Raw genomic sequence first — 24,238 nt, 5'->3', positions numbered from 1 at the left:
TTTTAACAACACTAGTTTCCAATGCAATGCTTTGTTATGAGCAGTATAAGACTAGGGGAGAGCTATCATTCTAGAAAAGTGTTGTATCCAGGCAGATCACACAACATCATACTAGCTTTGCAGCATCATTGACATTGACACTGACAGTGACAGACAAAAATAAGTAATCAGAAGGAGGTTAATCTGCTGCACGTTGAGAACAGAAAACTTTGGATAGACTGAAGGCACAAGGTGGAGATAACCTAAAGACAAAGACCAAGAGAACGAGAGATGAAGTGACATATGCCAGAGATACCTCAGTATCACTACCCAGAACAAGCCATGTCTTCAGGATGTTCAACACTGAAGGACAAAAGCGGAAGATGCTTACTCCTGAACAGTTTGCTGACAACCTTAAGGTTAGGCAGGACCAAGAACAGGACCACAGTGACTCTGAGAGACTTTTGTTTGGCCATGAAGCAACTAACCTTCTATTAGGTCTTGGCAGAAAGAGCATAGCCTTTTGTGTGCCAGACATATAAGGATGTGAATTGACCGTTCTCTGGACAAATAGCAATTTTGTGCGGAATTGTGGTATTTCATAAAATGCCAGTAGCTGCTAGAAGCAAAATCTAACAGAAAAATAAAGCTAGGATATCTTCTTGTTCTACAATAAAGATTGATTCAAACTCATTACCAGGTGTTTTTCCTCCCACAAGGCATTTATAGCCTCCCCCTAATAAGACATGATTCCTCTCTACAAACAAAACGACTCCCAGGTATCATACAGCAAAGCAGCAAAGCAGAGCACTGAGTTTCTCTTCCTTTCAACTGCAGCCAAGCCTACATTGGTGCTGAAGCCAGAAAATGTGTCGGTAAGATTGGGGGAGTCTGCGGAGTTCTACTGCCGAGCTGAAGGTGACCCTCCACCTGCTGTGGTCTGGAGCAGAGAGCAGGGACCACTGCCCAACGGCAGGTACTTTATTCTGCAAGATGTAGAAATAGTCTTTTCTTTCTCTTCATAGAGTGCGCTCAACACCTGATCATTGCTGATTAGTGGATTATGTATTTGCTTTTACACTGCTGTAACATGCAGATTATGCTTGTTTCAGAGTGTGGAGGCCTAACTTTTTTCTTCTTCTTCTTTTGCTTATAAGGCATGAATGAAAAAATTAAGTTTTCACTTTAGAGTTCTCTGATTTGACATACCATTTATGTGCAGAAAGACTAAATTATTCTCCAACTTTGGCTTTACGAAGCTTGTCACGCAACAGGAGTTTACTACAGATTTAGAAATTTTGTTATGTGACATAAAGAGATGTTTTACAGATGTTTTGCTCTCTATTGTCAGATGAGCGCACACAAGGTTGAAATATAATGGCGCATTATAGGATATTATTAAGTTTATGGTGCCAGAGGGAGCAATCAGGCATCAGTGCACAACTTTACATCATCTTACGGGGAAGCAGATGGAAACAAAATAGAGACTATGGTAGAATAACGTCCTGTAATGTTAATATTGTTATTTGCAATGACAAAAAAGGCAATTAAACGCATATGAACATGAGAAAACAGTTTGTCTATTTTTCAGCAAGAATTGGAGATGAAATTTTAACTCTCAGTTTTCATATCTGTAGGTAGTCTTTGCCTCAAGGTATGGAATGTTTACCTTTGCTTGGCTACAGTGTCCACTGCTACAAGCACTACCAAGCTAATGGTAACCATCCAATTAAATGTCAAACATGTTTGATATTATCAGGACAGCGATATTGAGATTGGCAGGCAGTTGAGGAGCTTTCAAACCAGATCTGTAAACTCTACACATTATCAAATAATCTAGACCAAACATCAGCTCAGACCAAAATCAAAGACCAGATTTCTGAGGAACAGATGGAACAGTGGGATAATTGGGCTTGTAAGTGTGAGCCCAGCCTAAGTGGGAAATATGTTTCCTTAGCACTTAATACTTTCTTAAGCTTTAGGGTTGTAACTTAAACTAGTTAAAATGCAAAATTTTATCATTTTTTAAATAAGAGATCAGAGGGATAATACATGTGAAATGAACTGTTTTATATATGTGTGCACAGATATCTTGTCAACCCAGACCAGACTCTCCAGATCCACTATGTGACAGCCCAGGACGCCGGGAGGTACACCTGTACTGCTGTCAATGACATCGGGGTGATCACTTCAAGTGCACAGCTGGTAGTTGAAGGTGAGATTGTTTCAAAATGCATTTTTACATATTGCAACAAATAAAATCTGTAGAGGTTTTGTCATTGCAGCTAATGTGAGTGCACAGATATAAGGTGAAGAACAGGGCATTTTGATTGCAAAGCACTTCTTTGCTATTGTGACTGACCTTGGCTTGTATGTATCAAGCATCTCAGAATCACTCCTTGAATGTCAGTGAAGCTTGAACTAAGACTCAAAATGTTCTACCGCAGAGTGAGACTTCAGAAATAATGATGCAAGCTTACTTTCAGAAGGGAAATTGACTAATCCTCGCACTGTGTGATGTTTCCATTTTTTCCATACTCATGAATTATGAGGATATATTGCAAAACTACATTATGCCATGATGCTGGTGTCTGTGATTTTGTAGAAACATTCTTGTGACTACTATAACTCAAGAGCAGCACACAGTAAAAGCCTCATGCTCACAGAGGTGCTCCATAACGTGCAGGTTACCTGGTAAAGCTTATGGAACATGTTTCTACATGAACCTGCATATCAATGAGAGAATGCTAGATTCAATTAAGTTTTCCAACAGAAAACACACCTGCATTTTTTGGGGTTCTGAGGGCTTAGTGTACGGCTGCATGATGCTGGAAAATTACACAATTGTAATATTTAGTTTTTCTGCAATATGATGATTTAAATACCAAGAAAAACACTCAGAGAGCGCAGTACTCCGTCAAGGGTGCTTTTATGATTTCCGATGGATGAGATCTTGAAAAACTTTGTGGTCTGCAGCAGTTGATTTATAGTAGGATCACAATCATATGATCAACAGCAGGCAGCTGACGTAGTGTTCACTTGTAGTCATAGTTACAGTGACGATGTGTCGCTATCTGGCAATGATGCAGAAATCTTTAACAAATCCATGGGTCCATCACTGCCAAAATCTAGTCACTTGGTCCTTGTGTCATTTCTGACCTTCCCTGAAAATTTCATTGAAATCCTTTTGAGTAATGTTGCTAACAGACAAACAAACAGACGGACAGACAAACTAACGCCGATCGTCAAATAACTCTGTAGAGAACATTACTTATTCTAAAATGCATGGGATGGTTTTGTAGGGAAGTACATGTACGTATAAAATTAAATAAAACAAAAATGCTAAAACAGGCAGTTTGCGCTCCTCCTCATATGCTGTACTGTCATTCAGGACTAGGTGGAGCAGTGGTGTATTAATACAGATGTGCAGAAAGTACGTAATTCTGCAACATTTTTATGTAAGTTAATACTAATTACAGTAGATTCTAAAAATTTTTAAAAATTATACAGCTTCAACGGAAAGGCCACGGGAAGGAAGGAACAGTTGTGGCATTCAGTGAGTACTTAGTCATTCGAAATCTCTGACTCATCGTGCTCCTCTGGCTGACCACAACACTGAGTAGAAATTGGGTGAGATGTCATCCATGATGGAGAGAAGTTCTGACAACTTCCTCCTTTTCCAGACTGCATGCACAGCTCCAACACCAAGACCGAGTCAGATTTCTGAATCAGTTTGCTGGGTCTGTTGGTGTCATCCACCAAGTAACAGCATGTGTTTTTGTCTGTTTTCGCCAAGGTCAGACATAAATACTTTTGATGACTCCTATCGGCCTCTGGATCTCTCCTAAATATCAGAAGAGAGAGGAGTGGCTTCCTAAGTTAAAAAAGCTGATGAAATGCTTTTAGTACAAAAACAAAGACCTGAAAGCTAAAAGCAATTTTCTACTCTTGGGCACATGATAGATATGGCCCCAGGGAGGGTCATGACTGTTGTCTGGAAGATCATTAGTCTAGGTGATAATGCATTCAGAAAAGCAATCTCCGGTGATCTGTGAAATGTGCGCAGTTATTAAGGGATTAAGAGTAAAAGCCAGTGTAATTCTAGTAGAATACATAGAGAGGTGATAAGCACTCTGCCCAGAAACAGGACGTCTTTACAAACTATTGGAATCATCTCGTATGTGGGTGACGTGAAAATCATCCAATCAGATGACTGCAAAAAAACAGGGCAATTAGTGAACTAGAGAAAACACACATTACTTAAAAAATTTAAGAAAAAAATTCTTTTTTTTTCCCACCCTGCCCAGTGACGATTTAGTGTACACTGTGTGTGCATCTTTTAAAAGAAATGTAATGTGTAACTGACTGCAACATTTGTATTTCCAGATGCTGCCAGAGCCAAACAGAAAGACCTCCACAAAGAGCTGTCAGCCCTGCGAGTCCTTTTGGAGAACATCACCATTGTGGCCCCTGGCTCTAACACATCCCTAGTACAATGGAAGGTATGGAAAAGCTGTTTCAGAGCAGCTGGCAGACTACAGGAATAGAGGTGTATGATCCATGTTGTGTATTGTCTCTGACCAGCTCCAGTCCCTCGCAGCCCAACCCCACTACCTCGATGGCTTTGAGGTTCTGTACCGTTCTCTGCTGCCGGCCACCTCAGACTGGACAGCACAGAAGGTGACACCGGCCCTCTTCCAAGCGCAGGTGGGCCCCTTAAAGAGAGGCTACAAGTACGAGTTCAAAGTTCGGCCCTATGGCAGCGGCTTGTATGGGAGGGAGAGCAACACTCAGCACCTCAGAGTACCTGAAACAGGTTGGAAATAATCTTTCCTTTTGCTTTTTGATACAGAAGTTTTAATTACGTTGAATAAACAGTTCAACTATGTTGCAGATGTGATAGTCATCTCTGTTTGTACAGTGCCCAGTGCCTATCCACTGGATGTGTCCGTAACAGTGAGCCATGGACAGAACAACACCGTACATTTGAGCTGGAAGCCTCCTCCTCATGAAACCCACAATGGCATCATACAGGGGTACCAGGTAAATACAATAGAACAGCTCTACAGACCCTGACACTCAGAAGTGTTGTATCTCCTCTGGAGCAGAGTGGAAGAAACTGTAGGTTCTTAGAAGATGCGAGAACCTTCAGAGTGAACATTTTCCAATACCTTACAACATGTAATCAAAATGGACAAACAAAACATTCTATGGGAGGAATGTTCTTAGCCCTCACCGTCATGCATTACGATCAAGGAGTGTACAAACTGGAGGTTGTTATCCTACTGAAGCTGTTGCTTCAATGAACAGGAAACGTACGCAGGCGACTTGCAAAGCAGATGCACCGTGGAATGCGTCTTTATATTGACTACACCTGCAGCACAGGTAGAGTGTGGGGTTATGACAAAGCTAAACAGTAAGTTTTTGTTTTGAGAGTGATGGGTGTATTGTAGAGTAAAACATTGTTGAGTAGACTCTGTAATAAAAAGTTACTGAGCAACTGTCCACTGGTACTGCTAAATAACGCTGACGGGGTGATCAAGACTCTGAAGTCAAAGCCTTGTTTGTTACATATTAGTAGTTTCCTGTATACCAGTAGTTTAATTGTCTCAGTTGGTCTGAGAAGTCAGAGAGTCCCAGTCTGTGGCCCGGCTAACTAGATCGGAGGCTGTATGACAAAATGTGGCACAAACAGACAAACTGAAAACAGACCAGAGCCATCTATGTCAAACTGGAACAACCATCTCTAAACAGAGGAAGGGGTCTACGACACCAGTTTTCAAGTACCTGTAATGCAGCAATTAGGTCTCTCACCAGAGAGCTTCACTGTTGTGAACATCTTGAGTGACTCCTGACATGGCAAATTCACATCCTTTGTTGTGTAAACTGGCAGCTCCATCACCATGGTTGCTGTCGTTGTTGGTGGACCTCCTGCTTTCAATCCACACCTTGAGGCAGGTGAGTCCTGGAGGTTTAACGGACCATTAGCCGTGTGAGCTGGAGTTACTATAAATTCTGTAATTCCCCATTAGTCAGTTAGAACTGACTTGGATGAGAGGTGGAATATCTTCAAGAACCTACAGGAGAAGTTTAGTAATATAATATTTATTCAGGGATCCGTGTCCTTATCTCTCTTAAAGATGCAAACTGTTTCTCCAGGTGTGGTGTGTGGAGTCTGAGGAGCAGCAGTTCCAAAACTGGACGGTGGATAGTGGCCACCACAACCTTAATATCTCTACTCTCAAACCAGGGAAACGATACTGGATCACCATAGCAGCAGTCAATGGAGCTGGAGTAGGCCTGCTGAGTGACCCTCATGGATTTGCCATCAGTGAGAAGAGCAAGTATTTATTTCTGTATTGGGATAGAGTGCTGATAAAATACATTGTGGTCTAAGTGCGTGATATAACACAAAAAAAAAGCTGATTTGTCTTTTCATTAAACTTCAAACTTCGCCTTCAAATTTTTTATTAAAATTTATCACAGCCTTCTAACTAAATGAATGTGCCTCTGGTTTGCTACTCAGATCCACAGTTAGATGGGCTTCCTGAGTCAGACAGCCAAAGGCGGGAGCTGTCTTATGTCCTGGCCCTGTTTCAGAACCCAGTGTTGATCGGCAGCATTGGTGCTCTTCTGTGGTGTATTCTGATGGTTGCAGCTGTCTACCTCTTCAGACGCCACAGCAGGACAGGCCACCTGATACCAGGGCATGGCAAGGCTAAAGGTGTGTATGCCGACCACTGTTCAAAAGGTGCTCTGTATTAAAATGTTAAAATCGAATCTCAGTTACGTCTGCTGGACTTCAAGACTGATTACGTTCAAATCAATACATTTCTTTTTTATTTGTACTACCGTTCAAAAGTTTGGGGTCCCCCAGACAATTTCATGTTTGCCATGAAAACTCACACTTACATTTATGTGCTAACATAATTGCACAAGGGTTTTCGAATCATCAATTAGCCTTTCAACACGATTAGCTAACACAATGTAGCATTAGAACACAGGAGTGATGGTTACTGGAAATGTTCCTCTGTACCCCTATGTAGATATTCCATTAAAAATCAGACGTTTCCAGCTAGAATAGTCATTTATCAAATGAACAATGTCTAGGCTGTAGTTATGATTAATTTAATGTTATCTTAATTGCAAAAACTGCTTTTCTTTCAAAAATAAGGACATTTCTAAGTGACCCCAAACTTTTGAATGTTAGTGTATATAGCACCAGTTCACAACACATGTCACCTAAAGGCACTTTACATTGTAAGGCAACCTTACAAAACTTACACAGAGGAACCAGAAGTTTGTTTTGGGCTCCCTTCGAGCAAGAACTTATTAAAAATGGGAAGGAAAAACAACTCCCTTTGAGGTGGTGAGGCCAATAACTGCAAATCAGAGACACATAGCCCCACATCCAGGGATACCTGCAGAGAGAACAAGACCCAAACTTTGGGAGAGAGAAGTCGTATAGTTGGTGGTATGGTTATGTCAAAAGAACATAAAGGCTGTTCGCTGATGTTTTTCTTTTTCTGTAGGTTTGCGCAGACTGGCCAGTGAAGATCTCATTATAAAACACAGGTGAAGTGGAAATAATATCTTGTCTTACGCTAAACAGTTCAAATTTGCTGACGTGTAGAGTGAAATAAAAACAGGACATCCCTCACCAAACAAACTGTTAAAGGATTTCAAAAGAGATTTGAAAGGCCCTGGTTTCAATAAGTAGATTCGATAATTATTCTGCATGTGTTCATTCAGATTCTAAATCTGAATTAGTTAAGGATGGTCAATTCCTCAAAGTGTTTCTGTTTTGAGGACCCACATAGGAAAATCTGATTCTGGTGACCAACAGCACATTACTGGGCCTGACAGTTTATTAACATTCTTTGTTGCATCACAGAAATCACCAAGCTATAACTGGTAACTGGTAATTTGAAACTGAGACTACAACTGGGCTTTGTGTCCTAAAACCAGCGATAAACAGATATTAGACAATAAAGATGTATTTCATACCATAATATTATGAAAGGATAATTCTTGTGTGATTGTACATTTCTCCCATTTGTTAATGAGTGACCACCAAACTTAAGGGGTCACAAGTTCGACACACTTCCCACACTCACATGGTGATCTGCATGCATGTTGCCATGATCACCAAATAATCTTATACTGTCAGTTCCAGAAATATTTGGAAATTGTCACAATTTTCAGTATTTGGGTTCTGTACACCACCACAGTGGATTTGAAATGAAACAATCAAGATGTGCTTGAAGTGCAGACTTTCAGCTTAAATTTGAGGGTATTTACATCCACATCAGGTGAACGGTGTAGGAATTACAACATATTTTATATGTCCCCTCCACCTTTTTAAGGGACCAAAAGTAACCGGACAATTGTCTGCTCAGCTGTTCCATGGCCAGGTGTGTTATTCCCTCATTATTTCGTTTACAAGGAGCAGATAAAAGGTCTAGAGTTCATTTCAAGTGTGGTATTTGTGTTTGGAATCTGATGAGGTCAACTGTCAAAATGAAATCCAAAGAGCTGTCACTGTCAGTGAAGCAAGTCGTCATTAGGCTGAAAAGTAAAAGCAAACCCATCAGAGACAGTGAAAACATTAGGTGTGGCCAAATCAACTGTTTGATACATTCTGAAAAAGAAAGAACAACCTGGTGAGCTCAGCAACGCCAAAAGACCCAGAAGACCACAGAAAACAAATGTCGTGGATGATAGAAGAATCCTTTCCCTGTTTAAGAAAAACCTTTCCCAACAGTTGGCCAGATCAAGAACCCTCTCCATGAGGTAAAAGTCAACAGTTAACAGAAGACTTCACCAGAGTGAATACAGAGGGTTCACCACAAGGTGTAAACCACTGGTGAGCCTCAAAAACAGGAAGACCAGATTAGAGTTTGCCAAAAAACATCTAAAAGAGCCTGTGCAGTTCTGGAACAAGATCCTATGGACAGATGAGACAAAGATCAACTTGTACCAGAATGATGGTAAGAGAAGAGTCTAGAGAAGGGAAAGAACTGCTCAAGATCCAAAGCATACCAGCTCATCAGTGAAGCATGGTGCTGGTAGTATGGTGATGTTGGCATATATGGCTGCCAGTGGAACTGGATCTCTTATATTTATTGATGATGTGACTGGTAACAAAAGCAGCAGGACGAATTCTGAAGTGTTTGGGGAAATATTATCTGCTCATATTCAACCAAATGCTTCAGAACTCATTGGACGGTGCTTCATGGTGCAGATGGACAATGACCAGAAGCATACTGAGAAAACACCTAAGGAGTTATTTTTAAGGCAAAAAAACTTGTTCATTGTGGTGGTGTATGAAGCCGAAATGCTGAAAATTGTGTCAATGTCTAAATGTTTATGGACATGACTGTATAAATATAGGCTGGACATTGTGGGTACAAAGACTGAGAGATTGCTTTCTTAACATTTGATGATCAGCAGATGGATTTAATACCAGTTAAGATTTTGTGTCCATACAAAATCATTTAACAACTCAAAATTTGACATCACAAACACACAAGCAAGCCCTTACCTGCAGCTTTAACATCAACCCAAACCAAGGTAAACAGTTAATCTGAGCAGAGCTGATTTGAATCAAACTAAACAGGTTAGGTGTTAGAGCACCCTCAAACCTACTAACAGTATGTGAAGTTGTGCAATAGTAAGAAACTATACCCTCAGAGACAGATGTATCACCCCCACAGCAGTGAGCCCCTCCTCACTTCTGTTTAGAGGTTAGATGAGCATAATCACTCATTGGAGGAGAATTAAACGCTCATCGTGTTCAACACTGCACAGACAAAAGACAAATTCTTGTTCACAAAATTCAAATCTCAGATCACATTGATAAAGAAGAATGGATTGAATTTGGATCCAACCAACAACATAGCTGGTGCCCAGTTTATAGGAGTGATATCAAGACACAATTATCTATTTTTATTTTAAGATATTTTTCAAATATCAAGTTTGAAGTTATTATGAATCTTCACGATAATGCAAACATGGGTATGTAAATCCCGGCCCCTATTCATTGGCATAAAAGGTTGATAAAACTGATTAGTTTTTGATAAAACCTGTTTATTTTTTTTCACAAAAAATGATATAAAAGCATCTTAAACATCTTGGTTTTGTTTACACATTTTAAATCATTTTGGCTGGATTTTCTTATAAATGCCACGTCCTGCCATTCTCTACAGGATGGCAGCTCCAGATTCACCATGGATCTCTGGAAGCTGGAGGCCTGCTTTTAACCAGAAATACCAGGACTTATGGGCCCAGGGTCAGAGACACCCAGGGATCAGGAGCACCAGTGAGTATTGATTGTAAAATAACAGAGAAGAGTAAAAAATAAAAAAAATCCCTCTAAGTTGGTGGTGACGTCTATTTCGCTTTGGATAAAATGGTAATCAAGTTGCCTTTAAATGTCTTGTTTTGTCCACTATCCAAACATTTTCAATTTACTGCATAGAGAAGGGAAGAAACTAGAAAATGTTCTTCTTCTGATGCCTGGATAACATGGCTTATTAGGTGTTTTACAAACAAGAAGTTGATTCAGCTCATGGGCTGCTGTGTTTGAAACAAAAGGCAGGCCATCAAATAGTAAGAGATTCTGCAATTTACATACAAGGACTCAAAGTCAGGTGTTTTTTTTTAATATTTTCATTTGTTTGTAAACATTCTACTAAATTCAAACCAAAGGCAAAATAGAAACACATTTAGTAAAGGTCTTACATCTTTGAACCCCACTGTATTTAAACAGTGCTCAGTGACATTCATGAACCCTGTCATGTCTCATTTAGACTTTTTCTGCAAGGAAAAACAGTTGTCACCTTTCGCTAGTGAGCTCTGCTGCAGCTGCAGAGGATAAAGTTAAAACATCATAGTGAAAACGATAATAATACTACTTTATGACTACCCATCTTTAAATATTGCATGTTGCAGCTGTTTCATTGACTTTGTAATGTAAAACCATGTATGTTTATGACAGTGTAACATCTCTGAGAACTAGGGGATGAGGGGAGTAACAAATATGAAGAAAAAACAGGTAAAGAGGCAGGAAAGCTGATCGTGTAACAAAAAAATAGTTTATTTACAAAAAAAACAACAAGACCAAAATTCAACACAAAGTGAGCTTATTAAACACAAAGCTGCTCCAAAATCAAAGCACCACACTCTTGGCTTTTAGTCGAATGCTACGACAGCGACTCAGCACGCTAGCAGCTGATCTGGCCCACTGGCAACGACAATCAAGGTGGCCCGGCTTTTAACATTCCTGATTGTAAAGGAGCCACAGGTGCACCTGGCCACTCCTACCTCCACACAAACACACCAAGGAACGTAACAAACAGTATTGCTGAGTTTACATGTGTTTGTGTAAGTCATCAGCACTTTCTTTCTTTTGCCAATGTCTGCTTTGGCAGAGTGTTGGTAAAGGGTTCAGTATGGGATTGGTTTGCTGTAAAACTTGGCCTTTTTTTTGGCCTTTGTTATACAGGACAGTGAAGAGAGAGAGACAGGAAACGTGGGTAGAAGAGTTGGGGAAAGACATGCATTAAATGGCCATCAGCTGGATTTGAACCCATGACTGCTGTGTCAGGGACTAAAGCCCCTGTTTATGGGTCACCTGCTATCTGGGCACTGTTGGCTGTAAAACTTAACAATTCCAAGCATTTTACCAACCTGGACGTGGATCCAAAATAGAACTGGCTAATAGAAACTTAGATCAAATGAATATGAAAAGACATGAAACAGACCTTAATACCTTTTGTGAAATCCACTTGTACTACTAGTACTTAAAGATAACAAATTCCTTTACCAAAGATTACCAGAATCGTGCCCCCAGAATTTCTGTTTGTGATTCTCTTTGTTTCATTAGGCCTCCCAGTGTCATCCAAAAAGGACAACACCTGCATGGAGTCAGCTGTCCCCATTGTGACTGACAGCTGTGGTGTTTATGGAACTTTTTATGTGGACCTCATGGGAAGCGGCCTCAAGACATTCAACAGTCCTGGACGTTGCCCTAAAAGGCCTCATGGTTTGCCCAGTCAGCAAGGAGCCGAGACTATCCAGATATTCACTCAGCCTGTTGCCAAGTCCTCACCTCTCAGTGGCCGCGAGGCTCTGCCATGGAAACAGGCCATACGACCCCAGCCCAAGATGGGTGTGCTGAGGGAGTCATGGGAAAAAAACTGCAGCAAACAAGGTGAATAGTAGTGGATAGCTGTTAATGTGACTGTCCCGGCTAAAATTTATTTTCTCTCCCTTCGTCATCATCATGTTTTGTCCGTCAAGACTAGACCGACTCATTTGTTTTCCCCCCAGAGTTGCATGCAGTGAACAGCGTCCCCATCCTGTCCACAAGGAACCAGGCTTGTCCATCCAGTGTCTACAAACAGAGACTCAGTCACATACCACCAGCCCGGCACGGTACTCAATTATCTCATTTCGGTCATTATTATCTACACACCAACCCCTATTACTTGTCCTCACTCACCTCACACTGTAATAATCCTTAAAAAAATCCTTAATAATCCAGAATATGGAATAAAATTAAAATGAGATATTTCTAAATATATACATCGATCAGGCATAACATTATGACCACCTGCCTGATATTGTGTTGGTCCCCTTTATTCAATTCAATTCACTTCAATTCAATTATATTTCTATAGCAGCAATTAGAATTCAGATTGTCTCAAGACGCTTTACAGAAGCCATACGCCTGAACCCCCAGAGTAAACCCCAAGGCGACAGTGGCAAGGAAAAAACTCCCTTTTTAATGGGAAGAAACCTTGAGCAGAACCCAGCTCATATGGGGGGACCCATCTGCTGCTGGCTGGCAGGTTGAGAGCATGTGGTTGAAAGGGACAGAAGAGGTAGAGGGGGTGAGGGAGTGGGAGGGAGAGGGATGGGAGAAGAGAGGAGTGGGGGACAAGGAAACACATAATACACACTGGGATACATGCATGATAAGAATAATACAGATAATACATACAAAGTACAAGCCAACATTGAACTGGTGCAAGGCTCTGGCATTAAATATACTACATATATAGCTGGTAGTAAAATTCAAACAGTAGTAGATGAGCATATCAAGTATAGCAAGGGCAATGCAGAGTAGATTGATAGAAATGGACAGCTGGAAGCAGTGGACTAGAGGAAGGTCAGCAGCAGCATCCCACAGTGGACATGATGGAGACTAAGTCAGTTGGTGGGACAGCAACCACAGATCTGAAGCATCCAGATCTAGGACCAGGGACACTTGGAGAAAGGGCACAGTGGGACACAGTGAATGTAATGCAATAGTGGAATATATAGTAAATACATAGGTAGTTAGAGAAGGGCTCAGTGCATCCAGAGAGGTTCCCCAGCAGCCTAGGCCTATAGCAGCATAACTAAGGGATGTCAAAAAAGAAGTCAGTCGTGTACATACAGACTCCATCTGACCCCCTCAGGGTTACCCAAGTTAAAAAGGAAAATTTTAAGCCTGGTCTTAAAAATAGAGAGGCTATCCACCTCCGAAACCCAAACTGGGAGCTGGTTCCACAGGTGAGGTGCCTGATAACTGAAGGCTCTGCCTCCCATTCTACTTTTAGAAATCCTGGGAACTACAGCAAAGCGTCTGACAGCGAAGAGTTCTGCTAGGATGATATGGTACTATAAGGTCTTTAAGATACGATGGAGGTTGGTTGTTAAGAGATTTGTATGTCAGGAGAAGGATTTTAAATTCTATTCAGGATTTCACAATGAAGGGAAGCCAATATAGGAGAAATATGATCTCTCTTGCTAACTCCTGTCAGTACTCTCGCTGTAGCATTTTGGATCAGCTGTAGATGTTTCAGAGAGCTATTAGGACATCTTGATAATAAGGAATTGCAATATTCAAGCCTGGAAGTAACAAATGCATGGACTAGTTTTTCTGCATCACTCTGAGACAGGATGTTCCTGATTTTTACAATATTTCTCAGGTGACAAAAGGAAGTCCTATAGATTTGTTTTATGTGTGAGTTAAAGGACATGTCCTGGTCAAAGATAACACAGAGGTTCCTCACAGTAGTACTGGAGGCCAATGTAATGCCATCCAGAGTAACTATATGCTTTGAAAGCGAATTTCTGAGATGTTTGGGGCCAAATACAATGACTTCAGTCTTGTCTGAATTTAGTAGTAGGGAATTACAGGTCATCCAGGTCTTTATGTGCTTACGACAATCTTGCAGTCTGCCTAGCTGATTTATGCTGCTAAAACTCCTCTGATCCAGTGAGACATGGACACAGGACCTCTGGGGATGTCCTGTGGCACTGGGTGAATTCTGTGAATTCTGTGGATTCTGTGGGTTGCAGGGTGGGACCTACCTAGATCAGGCTGATCTTGGCACATCCCACAGATGCTCAGTAAGATTTGAATCTGAGAAGTGTGGAACCCGGGTGAACACCTTAGCTCTGTTGTGTTCGCTGGGCCACTCATGAACAGTTGTTACGGTGTGTCGGGGTGCATTGTCCTGCCGAAGGTGGAAGAGCATCAAGAACTGCTGTTGACATGGGAAGGTGGAGGATTGGAAGTTGTTGACCTGCAGCGTTTAGGTGGGTGGTACATGTCAAACATCCACATGAATGTCAGGACTCAAGGTTTCCCTGCAGAACGTTGCATTACAACAAGGTGATGGATGTTATTCACTTCACCTGTCAGTGGTCAGAATGTTGTGGCTGATCGGTGTATAGCTATAATATATATTTTATTTGACCTTGTCTATCCAGGTGGGCATCCAGACTGTGATAAAGCTGCTGGTTGTCCTCGTCTGCTGCATTACTCTGCATCGCTGCACCTAGTAGACATGTTGCCTCCCCCACCGCCGATGCCCACAGAGGACACCACAGACACACACAGCTACACCTCAGATGAAGGGTAAGACAAAGATGGAGAGCTCAGACTGGGTGTGAGATCATAGAATCTGTTTTATTTGTGCTGAACTGATTAGCACAGTTATTCCTATGCATTTTGCATACAGAAAGCTGTTAAACTTTGTACAATTCTCAGCCCCTTTTGAGGTTGAAAATATTTTGTGGCCCCGCCACCAGTGATTTTTTAATTGACCCACCAATATAACTTCTCAGGTAATGCAATAAAATAAGCTCTATACTTTTCAACTCACTGTGTGGATTGGCTGAGTAAGCATGAAGGTGGCTTAAACTGAACCCTGAGACGGGTTTAATATGTTTTTTGGGGGGTGGGGGGGAGTAAATTACAGCATGGCTGAAAAGCAGTACTGCACCCCCTGAGTGCTGTTCTTGTTTTATTTGTGTAGCCTACTGAAATAAAGGCCTTTTGCTTGTCAAACACACTTTTTTTGTTTAATTCATGAAACATAGAAGTGCTCTTAGGTAGACTTTACTATCTTTGGACTGAGCCATTTCATACAATAGTTTCACATTTTGAGAAATATACCTATTTTCTCTAGATTAGAAGGTCAATACAACTCCTATGTTGGCACATTAAATTATTTTTTACACACTTTTACATCTTGACAAGGGTAAGAGACTAAGAGTTGAAGAACAGTATGTGTTCTTATAATTTCTAAGATTTATAGTAGAGCTATAACTCTCAATGAACCTATTAGTTCTCAATGATTCATATTTTTAAGTAATATTTAAAGAAAAATATGTCTCATTTTTGTGATTAAAGCTTCTTAAAGCAAATATTTGCTAGTTTTGCTTGTTTTGACAGTGAACTGATAATTTTTGGCTTGTGGACAAAACAAGACATTTGATGACATCATGTTGTGCTTTGGAATAGGGATGGACATTTTAAGATATTGTTGGACATTTTATAGTCCAAGCAATTAATCAGTTTATTTGGAAAAGAATCGACCGATTAGTCCACAATTAAAATCATTTTTAATTGAACCCTCAGTTGACAGGGAAGATGATGTTTCTTCTCTGTGTGTCTTACATATTTCCCTCAGCTCCAGTCGCTCCACAAAGCTAACAATGGACATGGGCTCTCTCCAGTCAATATGTCCTACATCAGGTCACCATGGGCAACCAGGAACAACCACCAACAGCTGCCCCTCCTACAGCCACCTGTCCACTGCATCGTACTCCATGTCAGTGGATAAAAGTGAACAGGGTGGCACACTGACAGCACAGGAGGCCACTGAGTACCTGGAGCTCAGTCCTAAACCGGAGAGATGCAGGTACAGACTGGTGTTGAATGTAGCTGACTTTTACAGTTAATACCATACAGATTACAGTTACACACTGATATAACTGATATTTAACTTATACTGTGTGCAGACTACATTAACACAGTCTGTAGTTAGCTGCCGTTCCTCTCTGTCAACAGTGTTCTCCCTGAGCAGCGTCCCTCCTTGCCCCACCACTTCACCCCCACCATGGGCTACCTCTGCGGTCCGGTCCGCTCCACTCAGATGGAGGATGACACCGCCATTGACGAACCTGAGCTCCCGCCGATTGGCTTGCGTCATGCCCGCCTCCAGAGCACACCTTCCTCCTGCTACAGCGATTGGGACAGCTCAATTTGGAACACCTGGAGCTCAGTCATGGACAGCAACCTGGCCAGCGCCCGCACCAGTCTCATCAGCTCCGTGGACAGCTGCTACACCAACGACAGCGGCAACTTTGCCCGTCTACTGGCTGTGGCGGCAGAGACCATGAGTGGAGCCTCTTTGTCAGGTAAGCAGAGGAGGAAATCACAATAATCAGATCTGATTGTTTGGGATGGCAGCAAAATCTCTAAAAACATACACTGTCAGTCAAAAGTTTGGACACCTTCTCATTTCGTGGTTTTTCTTTGTTTCCATGACTGTTTACATTATAGATTCTTATTGAAGGCATCAAAACTCTGAATGAACACATATGGAATTATGGAGTAAACAAAAAAAGCGTGAAATAAATCATAACATGTTTTATATTTTAGATTCTTCAAAATAGCCCTCCTTTGCTTTGATTACTGCTTTGCACACTCTTGGCATTCTCTCCATGAGCTTCATGAGGTAGTCACCTGAACTGAGTTTCCATCAGTTTTGAAGGAGTTCCAAGAGATACTGAGCACTTGTTGGGACTTTTGCCTTCACTCTGTGGTCTATCTCATCCCACACCATCTCAACTGGGTTTAAGTCAGGTGACTGTGGAGGCCAGGTCATCTGACACAGCACTCCATCACTCTCCTTCTTGGTCAAATAGCCCCCACACCATCACACCTCCTCCTCCATGCTTCACGGTGGGATCCATGCATGTAGAGACCATACGTTCACTTTTCTGTGTTGCTCAAAGACACGGTGGGTGGAACCAAAGATCTCAAATTTGGACTCATCAGACCAAAGCACAGATTTCCACTGGTCTAATATCCATTCCTTGTGTTTCAAATCTCTTCTGCTTGTTGCTTTTCCTTAGTAGTGGTTTCTTAGCAGCTATTTGACCATAAAGGCCTGATTGGTTCAGTCTCCTCTGAACAGTTGATGTAGAGATGTGTCTGCTACTAGAACTCTGTGTAGCATTTATCTGGTCTCTAATCTGAGGTGCTGTTAACTTGCCATTTCTGAGGCTGGTGACTCAGATGAATTTATCCTCAGCAGCAGAGGTGATTCTTGGTCTTTCTTTACTGGGGTGGTCCTCATGTGAGACAGTTTCATTGTGGCGCTTGATGGTTTTTGCGACTGTACTTTGGGATACATTCACAATTTTTGCAATTTTCCACACTGACTGACCTTCAGTTCTTAAAGTGATGAGGGACTGTTGTTTCTTTACTTAGCTGATTGGTTCTTGCCATGATATTCATTCTAACAGATGTTAAATATGGCTGTCAACTGTGTACCAACCAAGGGGCTGCACAGTGGTGTAGTGGTTAGCACTTTCGCCTTGCAGCGAGAAGATCCCTGGTTCGCATCCCAGCTTTCCCGGGATCTTTCTGCATGGAGTTTGCATGTTCTCCCTGTGCATGCGTGGGTTCTCTCCGGGTACTCCGGCTTCCTCCCACAGTCCAAAAACATGCTGAGGTTAATTGATCATTCTAAATTGCCCGTAGGTGTGAATGTGAGAGTGATTGTTTGTCTCTGTATGTGGCGCTGTGACAGACTGGCGACCTGTCTAGGGTGTCCCCTGCCTTCACCTGAGTCAGCTGGGATAGACTCCAGCCCCCCCGCGACCCTAATGAGGATTAAGCGGTGTATAGATAATGGATGGATGTGTACCAACCTGACTTCTGCACAACACAACTGATGGTTGCAACCCCATTAAGAAGGCAAGAAATTCCACAAATTAACTTTGACAAGATACACCTGTGAAGTGAAAACCATTTCAGATGACTACCTCATGAAGCTCATGGAGAGAATGGCAAGGGTGTGCAAAGCAGTAATCAAAGCAAAGGGTGACTATTTTGAAGAATCTAAAATATAAAACATGTTTTGACTTATTTCACACTTTTTAGTTTACTCCATAATTCCATGTGTTCATTCATAGTTTTGATGCCTTCATTGAGAATCTACAATGTAAATAGTCATGAAAATAAAGAATAAACATTAAATGAGAAGGTGTGTCCAAACTTTTGACTGGTAGTATATGATATTTTGTGATCAGATTAGCTATTTTTTTATAATAAGATTTTTAATAATTCAAGTTAGCTTTAGAGCCTGCTATTAGGACCTCAGTCTTGTCTTTGTTTAGCTGTAGAAAAGCCACAGCATATTCTAAAGAGTCACAATAACCCACTAAAACCCTTCCTGCAACATGATCCCACTTTTTCACTGTCCATTTGTGGACACTGTATGTTTAGACCCTAGAAGTATGAAGTGGTGAGAGAACAGCTTATCATGGAAGCTGTAAACAAGAGAGAGGCATTTAAATTTTAGAAAATTTTGGTAAGAATATGAGAGTTCAGGAGGCAGAGAAGGAATGATTTGATTAAGTCACAGGAGATACATAGCATCTAAACACACAGTCATACATTGACCTTAGAAACACTCGGTTACATAAACAGCTGTAAATGTCATCTGAATTAGCGTATCTACATAGCACTTTTTTATATAATACTGCATTATTTCATATATCAATTCTCTCTGTTGCCAACAGTCACAAGTCTTTGGAACTTTGGCAACATATTTATTTAATTTTGAGTTGTATTTCAACTAACTAGCCACTAGGGGGCAGACATGTTGTCCATCTTGATATACAGTCTGTTGCTTTGAAGGAGCTGGACCATTAAAAATTCTAAGATGCTACGAGAGGATGATGTAGTTACTTTTGTGACACAACTAAGAGCAGCTATAAACCAAGAGGGAGCAAAACAAGATAAATAACCAGTTTACTGGACTTTAACAGCAATGAATTTTTAGCAGCACTTATATTTTCTAAGGATCAGGGATAACGTCAAGGGGGGCCAGGTCTGGTCACCTTACACAATAGTTCCTAGCACCCTAAACCAACAGTAAAGCCCCTTAAAGGCTGCGCACATTTTCATATAACAGGAGTTACATCCAGTAACTGCTACTTTTCTGATAGATTTTTATTTTTTTATTTTTTTTGCACAACCATTTCACTGTGGCAGTAGTTCCCATACAGAAGCATTAAAAATAAAAGATTGAACCACATATGATCAACCAGTAAATGTTTACACTGATGTTGTGGAAATTCAAAGATTTTGTATTATTGTCATTGAAAAATGTATGGACTAAGGATGACCTGATCAAGTTTGTTTGTCCACAATCCGATCCGTGTCGTTTCATATTTCTTATCTGCCAATAATGAGTCCCAGACCAATACCATTTTCCTAGATATTACAGTTACACACTTTACGATTTAGGTATATTCTGGTTAAAAAGAGTAATCCAAAATATATGCTTGATGACTGAATGACTCCACAAAGTGTTGAGAAGAAGGCCTCCTTGCTAGTATTTATATATATATATGTGGGTTTTTTTTAATTTTACAAAATAATAAAGTAAACAAATTTATCACAGTTACACTTTTAGAAAATAAATTGAAATCTGTCTTTATAAATAGCTCCTATGACAATTCCATTTTGTGCTGCATGGTAGAAGTAAAACTAGAACATTTAAAGTGAGTAACATTAAGCAGTAACACTTATGGAATATCACCAGACGTTTGCTTTAAGACAACTGTTTCCAGCCTTTTTGACTCATGAGCCCTAATTGTTTGGTTTTATGTGTCTGCCAATAATGACAAGTTCAAATAATGTCTGTTTTTTCTCTTTTAATTACAATGATTTTGATGGTAAAATTTTCCAGTAAATCCCTGTCAACCATGTTATGATCCACTGGATATGTCCTGCAGAGTTTGGAAACATACTTCTTTTAGATCCTGTTTTGTTTATTGAAACAACTAAGAGAAAGATGGTCATACAGAGCCTCCTGTCCCGTGTCTTCATGTCTGGCCTCCACTAGATGGGGCCCTTCATCTGCTAATGATCCCAGCTGGTACTATGCAGCAGCCTTATAGGCACACTGACACCACAAGCTAGTTTTCAGAGTTCTTTTGATTCTAATGCCGAATCTCTGTAACAAAGAGAAATGTTCTGTGCAGTTACCGCTCCTCTGTAGCTTGTGTGTGTGTGTCTGCTCACTGAAGAGTGTGTGCACATTCATGTCTGAGTGGGTTTTCTGTTTGTGTCCACAGATGGTTATGCATGTGTCTGTTGTTTCAAGAGACAAAGACATTCAGTCTAATACCTGGTGGCACCAGGCAATTACTTAGGACCTTTCAGCAAATTGAACCTCCAGATGAGTCATCCTGTCCCCCTTTGTCACCTCATCAGTCACTCTGTCTCTCCTCTTGCAGCACCATCCAGCTTTATTCCATTTGCCAAACGGACACTGTTGGCTGTTTTCTGCCTGGGTTGTTTTTCACACATAAAGCAGTGCAAACAGTGCAAAAACCCCTAAGTGTTTTCTCTGCAGCTGATAATGTACTCCCACAATGGCTGACATTAAAATTTAATACTGTGAGTTCTAAGCCTTGGATGAGATGAAGCTACACTAACCTTCTTACCTGCAAATGGCAACCGGCTGACCAAGAGCCGTGACCACGTTTTCTCTATAAGATCTGGACAGTTGTGGAATCAGATCATGTGTTTATGTTAAGTAGGTTTTAATATGATGTGGGTTTTTTTCTTCAGTACATGTACAAAATATTGTCCATCCATCCATCCATTATCTATACATCACTTAATCCTCTGTAGGGTCAAGGGGGGCTGGGTCTATCCCAGAGACCAGCGCTCTTCCCCTGATCCTTAGAAAATATAATTGTCGCTAAAAATTCATTGCTGTTAAAGTCTAATAAAGTGGTTATTTATCATATTTTGCTCCTTCTTGGTTTATAGCTGCTGTTAGATGTGTAGAGTAACTATGCAACTAAGCAACACCATAGACTAAATATCAAGATGGACAACATCTCTGCCCCCTAGTGGCCAGTTGGTTGAAGTCCATCCATCCATTATCTATACACCACTTAATCCTCATTAGGGTCCTGGGGTGGAGGCTGGAGTCTATCCCAGCTGACTTAGGGTGAAGGCAGGGGACACCCTGGACAGATCACCAGTCCATCACAGGGCTACACATACTAACAATCACACTCACATTCACACCTAAAGACAATTTAGAATCACCAAGTAACCTCAGCATATTTTTGGACTGTGGCAGAAAGCCGGAGAACCCAGAGAAAACCCACGCATGCACAGGGAGAACATGCAAACTCCACACAGAAAGATCCCAGGAAGGTGGGGTGCGAACTGGGGATCTTCTAGCTGCAAGGTCAAAGTGATAACCACTGAGCTACTGTGCAGCCAGTCCAAAAACATGCTGAGGTTAATTGGTAATTCTAAATTGTCCATAGGTGTGAATGCGAGTGTGATTATTTGTCTCTATGTGTGGCCCTGTGATAGACTGGTGATCTGTCCATGGTGTCCCCTGCCTTCACCCTAAGTCAGCTGGGATAGACTCCAGCCCCCATGACCCTAATGAGGATTATGCAGTATATAGATAATGGATGGATGGAAGCCTTTTCAGCAGGAGAAAAGTTAGGAAACTGTTCAGCTTTACATTTACAAGTACAGAAGCTCTGCCCACACTTAGGCTGAGCGTGTCTATCTGGAGACTGGAGGTTTGAAGGGTAGAAACACTTTATAGTAATCCTGTTATAGCAGCAGGAAAAGGTTTGCTGCAGACTGGTGCAACATGCATTTTTACAACTGACGTTAACTGGTGCCTCTATAATATCAACATGTCAGTCTAGCTTCGAATAAATTTTAATAGCTCTGGACAGCTACATTTGCTGAGGTCTTTGAAATGCGCTGGTATCCGAGAATCCGGAAAGTGGCGAATATTAAATGTGATTTGACACTGTGTTTTTGTGCCGCAAACACATTAGAATAGTTTTATTTTCAGTGACAGCCGCTTCAAAGACGCTTGTGAATTTGCTTTCACCCCCCAGAGAATCAGAGTGAGAGGTGCTCCTCAGAAGTCTAGAAATGTTTACTTATGCTTCTCCAAAGGCAGCAAAGGTTTCTTTCTAAACCACCTCCCCAAAAACCCAACAAGGAAATAACTTGATGTTGAAATACTTGCCAACATGTCGTCCTCCGTCTCTGTGTTCAGACTTCTCTCCGCCGGCCTCCCCGCTCAGCGCCTTGTACCCATCATTCCGTGCAGAAGGCGACTCGTTCGGGGAGCTGGAGCCTGTTCCTGCCTGGGACTGGAGCACAGCCTGGATGGAGGAGATGGAGGCCCAGTACAGAACGCACTACCCCGGCAGAAGCACCAAACCCTTTGACACTTAAGGGCTCTGCTAGGACAGTGTCTGAAACAATACAGCAGAGAGCTTCAAAAACACCTCCCAAGACCAGCAGAGGGGACAGACGCAGTGATGAAACAGTTTCAATTTCTCTAAAGTGTGGGAAACATTTCTGAGGTCTGAACAATTCAGGGTTTGAAGATTTTCCAATCGTGACTAGATAAATATCTGGCTTTGTAATAGAATTAGAGCCAACTCCTTGATGTTTGGGACACCTCTGCAAGTAGACGCACATCTGATGTTATTTGTAATAGTTTTTCCATTTTACCTCAGGGCAGTCCGGCTACTATTTTGCATCCTTGAAATGACTTCCATAGAGTTGCTAAAGTTTTTTTTTTTCTTTCTGCATATCTATTCCTCTCATTAGAGAAGAGGATAATGAGATACTTCCCTCGGGATGTTCTCTCCCAGTGTGTTTTGAAAAGGCCAGAAAGACACAAAGACGGCCTGTGAGAAAGTGAAAAAGCAGTCATTAGAAGAAATCCAGTGCTTGAGATTTCCTCACAACACACGTCTGTTTTCTGTTTTCATGCATTTGTTGCTGTTTTTTTTTTTTCTTTTTTTAGGGCTGAAGTCCTTTCAAACAGCGCATAGCAATGTGGTTTTGTATCTATCAAATGTATATGTATGTATAACAAATGTTATTTAAAGAGTTGTAAACACATTCCAAATTATTTTCTGTCCTGTTTGGTGATTCATTTTACATGCTGAGAGTTCTTTTATATTATAACAGTATTGATGTCTTCATACACCATGTCCATTTCTTAATTTCACACAAATTTGCAATATATTGTAGATGGCAATAGCAGAAGTAGAAAAGAAATTTGAAAGTGTTTAATTGTGCTGGCTGAAGGTTTTATCTTAAATAACTGGAATTTTAGTTTTTGAAATTCTGATGCTATATGCGTAGCTTAGTCTTGTATGCTTTTTCACTAATGTTAGTAGAATTTAACATTTTGTAAGAATTTGCATTGTATTTTATACACTTTACATTACAGAGAGTTTTTATAGTTTGGAATAAAATCATTGTATCAATTGAAATCAAGTTTGACGTTTTGTAAGGACTTGAGCTGTGAAATAAAAGTCTCTGTTGGGTTACATTTGGAAACTTTTCAACTGCATTTGACTGGAGTTGAATTATTTCTCTTTGTGACACAGAAAGTAAAAAAAAAAACATGAAAAACACAATCACATGCCCTTAAGTAGTTCATTATATTTTGAAATATATGCCATGCAAAGGCTGTATTTGTTGTTTCTCACAGAGATTTTGAATGTTAAGGAGTTGAAGTGCCAAGAACAAGTTTATCCATCCATCCATCCATCCATCCGTCCATCCATCCATCCATCCATCCATCATCTATACACCGCTTAATCTTCAATAGGGCCGCGGTGGGGCTGGAGTCTATCCCAGCTGACTTAGGGTGAAGGC

The 24,238-nt window shown here is 41.0% G+C and overlaps 1 protein-coding gene across 3 annotated transcripts in view; it reads left to right on the top strand.

The window, feature by feature from the left end:
- Positions 1–23,925, top strand: part of robo4 (roundabout, axon guidance receptor, homolog 4 (Drosophila)) — a 34,846-nt gene extending 10,921 nt beyond the window's left edge. For 2 of the 3 annotated variants that reach the window (XM_023269713.3, XM_023269715.3), the window contains exons 5-19: positions 817–955; positions 2,067–2,194; positions 4,366–4,481; positions 4,564–4,795; positions 4,901–5,022; positions 6,139–6,319; positions 6,506–6,703; positions 7,512–7,554; positions 10,188–10,300; positions 11,867–12,193; positions 12,313–12,417; positions 14,746–14,893; positions 15,951–16,181; positions 16,331–16,680; positions 22,614–23,925. In XM_023269713.3, the coding sequence (XP_023125481.2) occupies positions 817–955; positions 2,067–2,194; positions 4,366–4,481; positions 4,564–4,795; positions 4,901–5,022; positions 6,139–6,319; positions 6,506–6,703; positions 7,512–7,554; positions 10,188–10,300; positions 11,867–12,193; positions 12,313–12,417; positions 14,746–14,893; positions 15,951–16,181; positions 16,331–16,680; positions 22,614–22,795 (2,615 nt within the window). In that variant the 3' untranslated portion in view covers positions 22,796–23,925. The remainder of the gene's footprint in view (positions 1–816; positions 956–2,066; positions 2,195–4,365; positions 4,482–4,563; positions 4,796–4,900; positions 5,023–6,138; positions 6,320–6,505; positions 6,704–7,511; positions 7,555–10,187; positions 10,301–11,866; positions 12,194–12,312; positions 12,418–14,745; positions 14,894–15,950; positions 16,182–16,330; positions 16,681–22,613) is intronic. The other variant, XM_023269714.3, reaches the window with a different exon arrangement.
- Positions 23,926–24,238: the final 313 nt, after the last annotated feature.

Source organism: Amphiprion ocellaris, chromosome 14, assembly GCF_022539595.1.
Source record: "Amphiprion ocellaris isolate individual 3 ecotype Okinawa chromosome 14, ASM2253959v1, whole genome shotgun sequence".
Lineage (NCBI taxonomy): Eukaryota > Metazoa > Chordata > Actinopteri > Pomacentridae > Amphiprion > Amphiprion ocellaris.
Note: the sequence above shows the minus strand (reverse complement) of the source record. Positions and strands in the feature narration are given on the sequence as shown.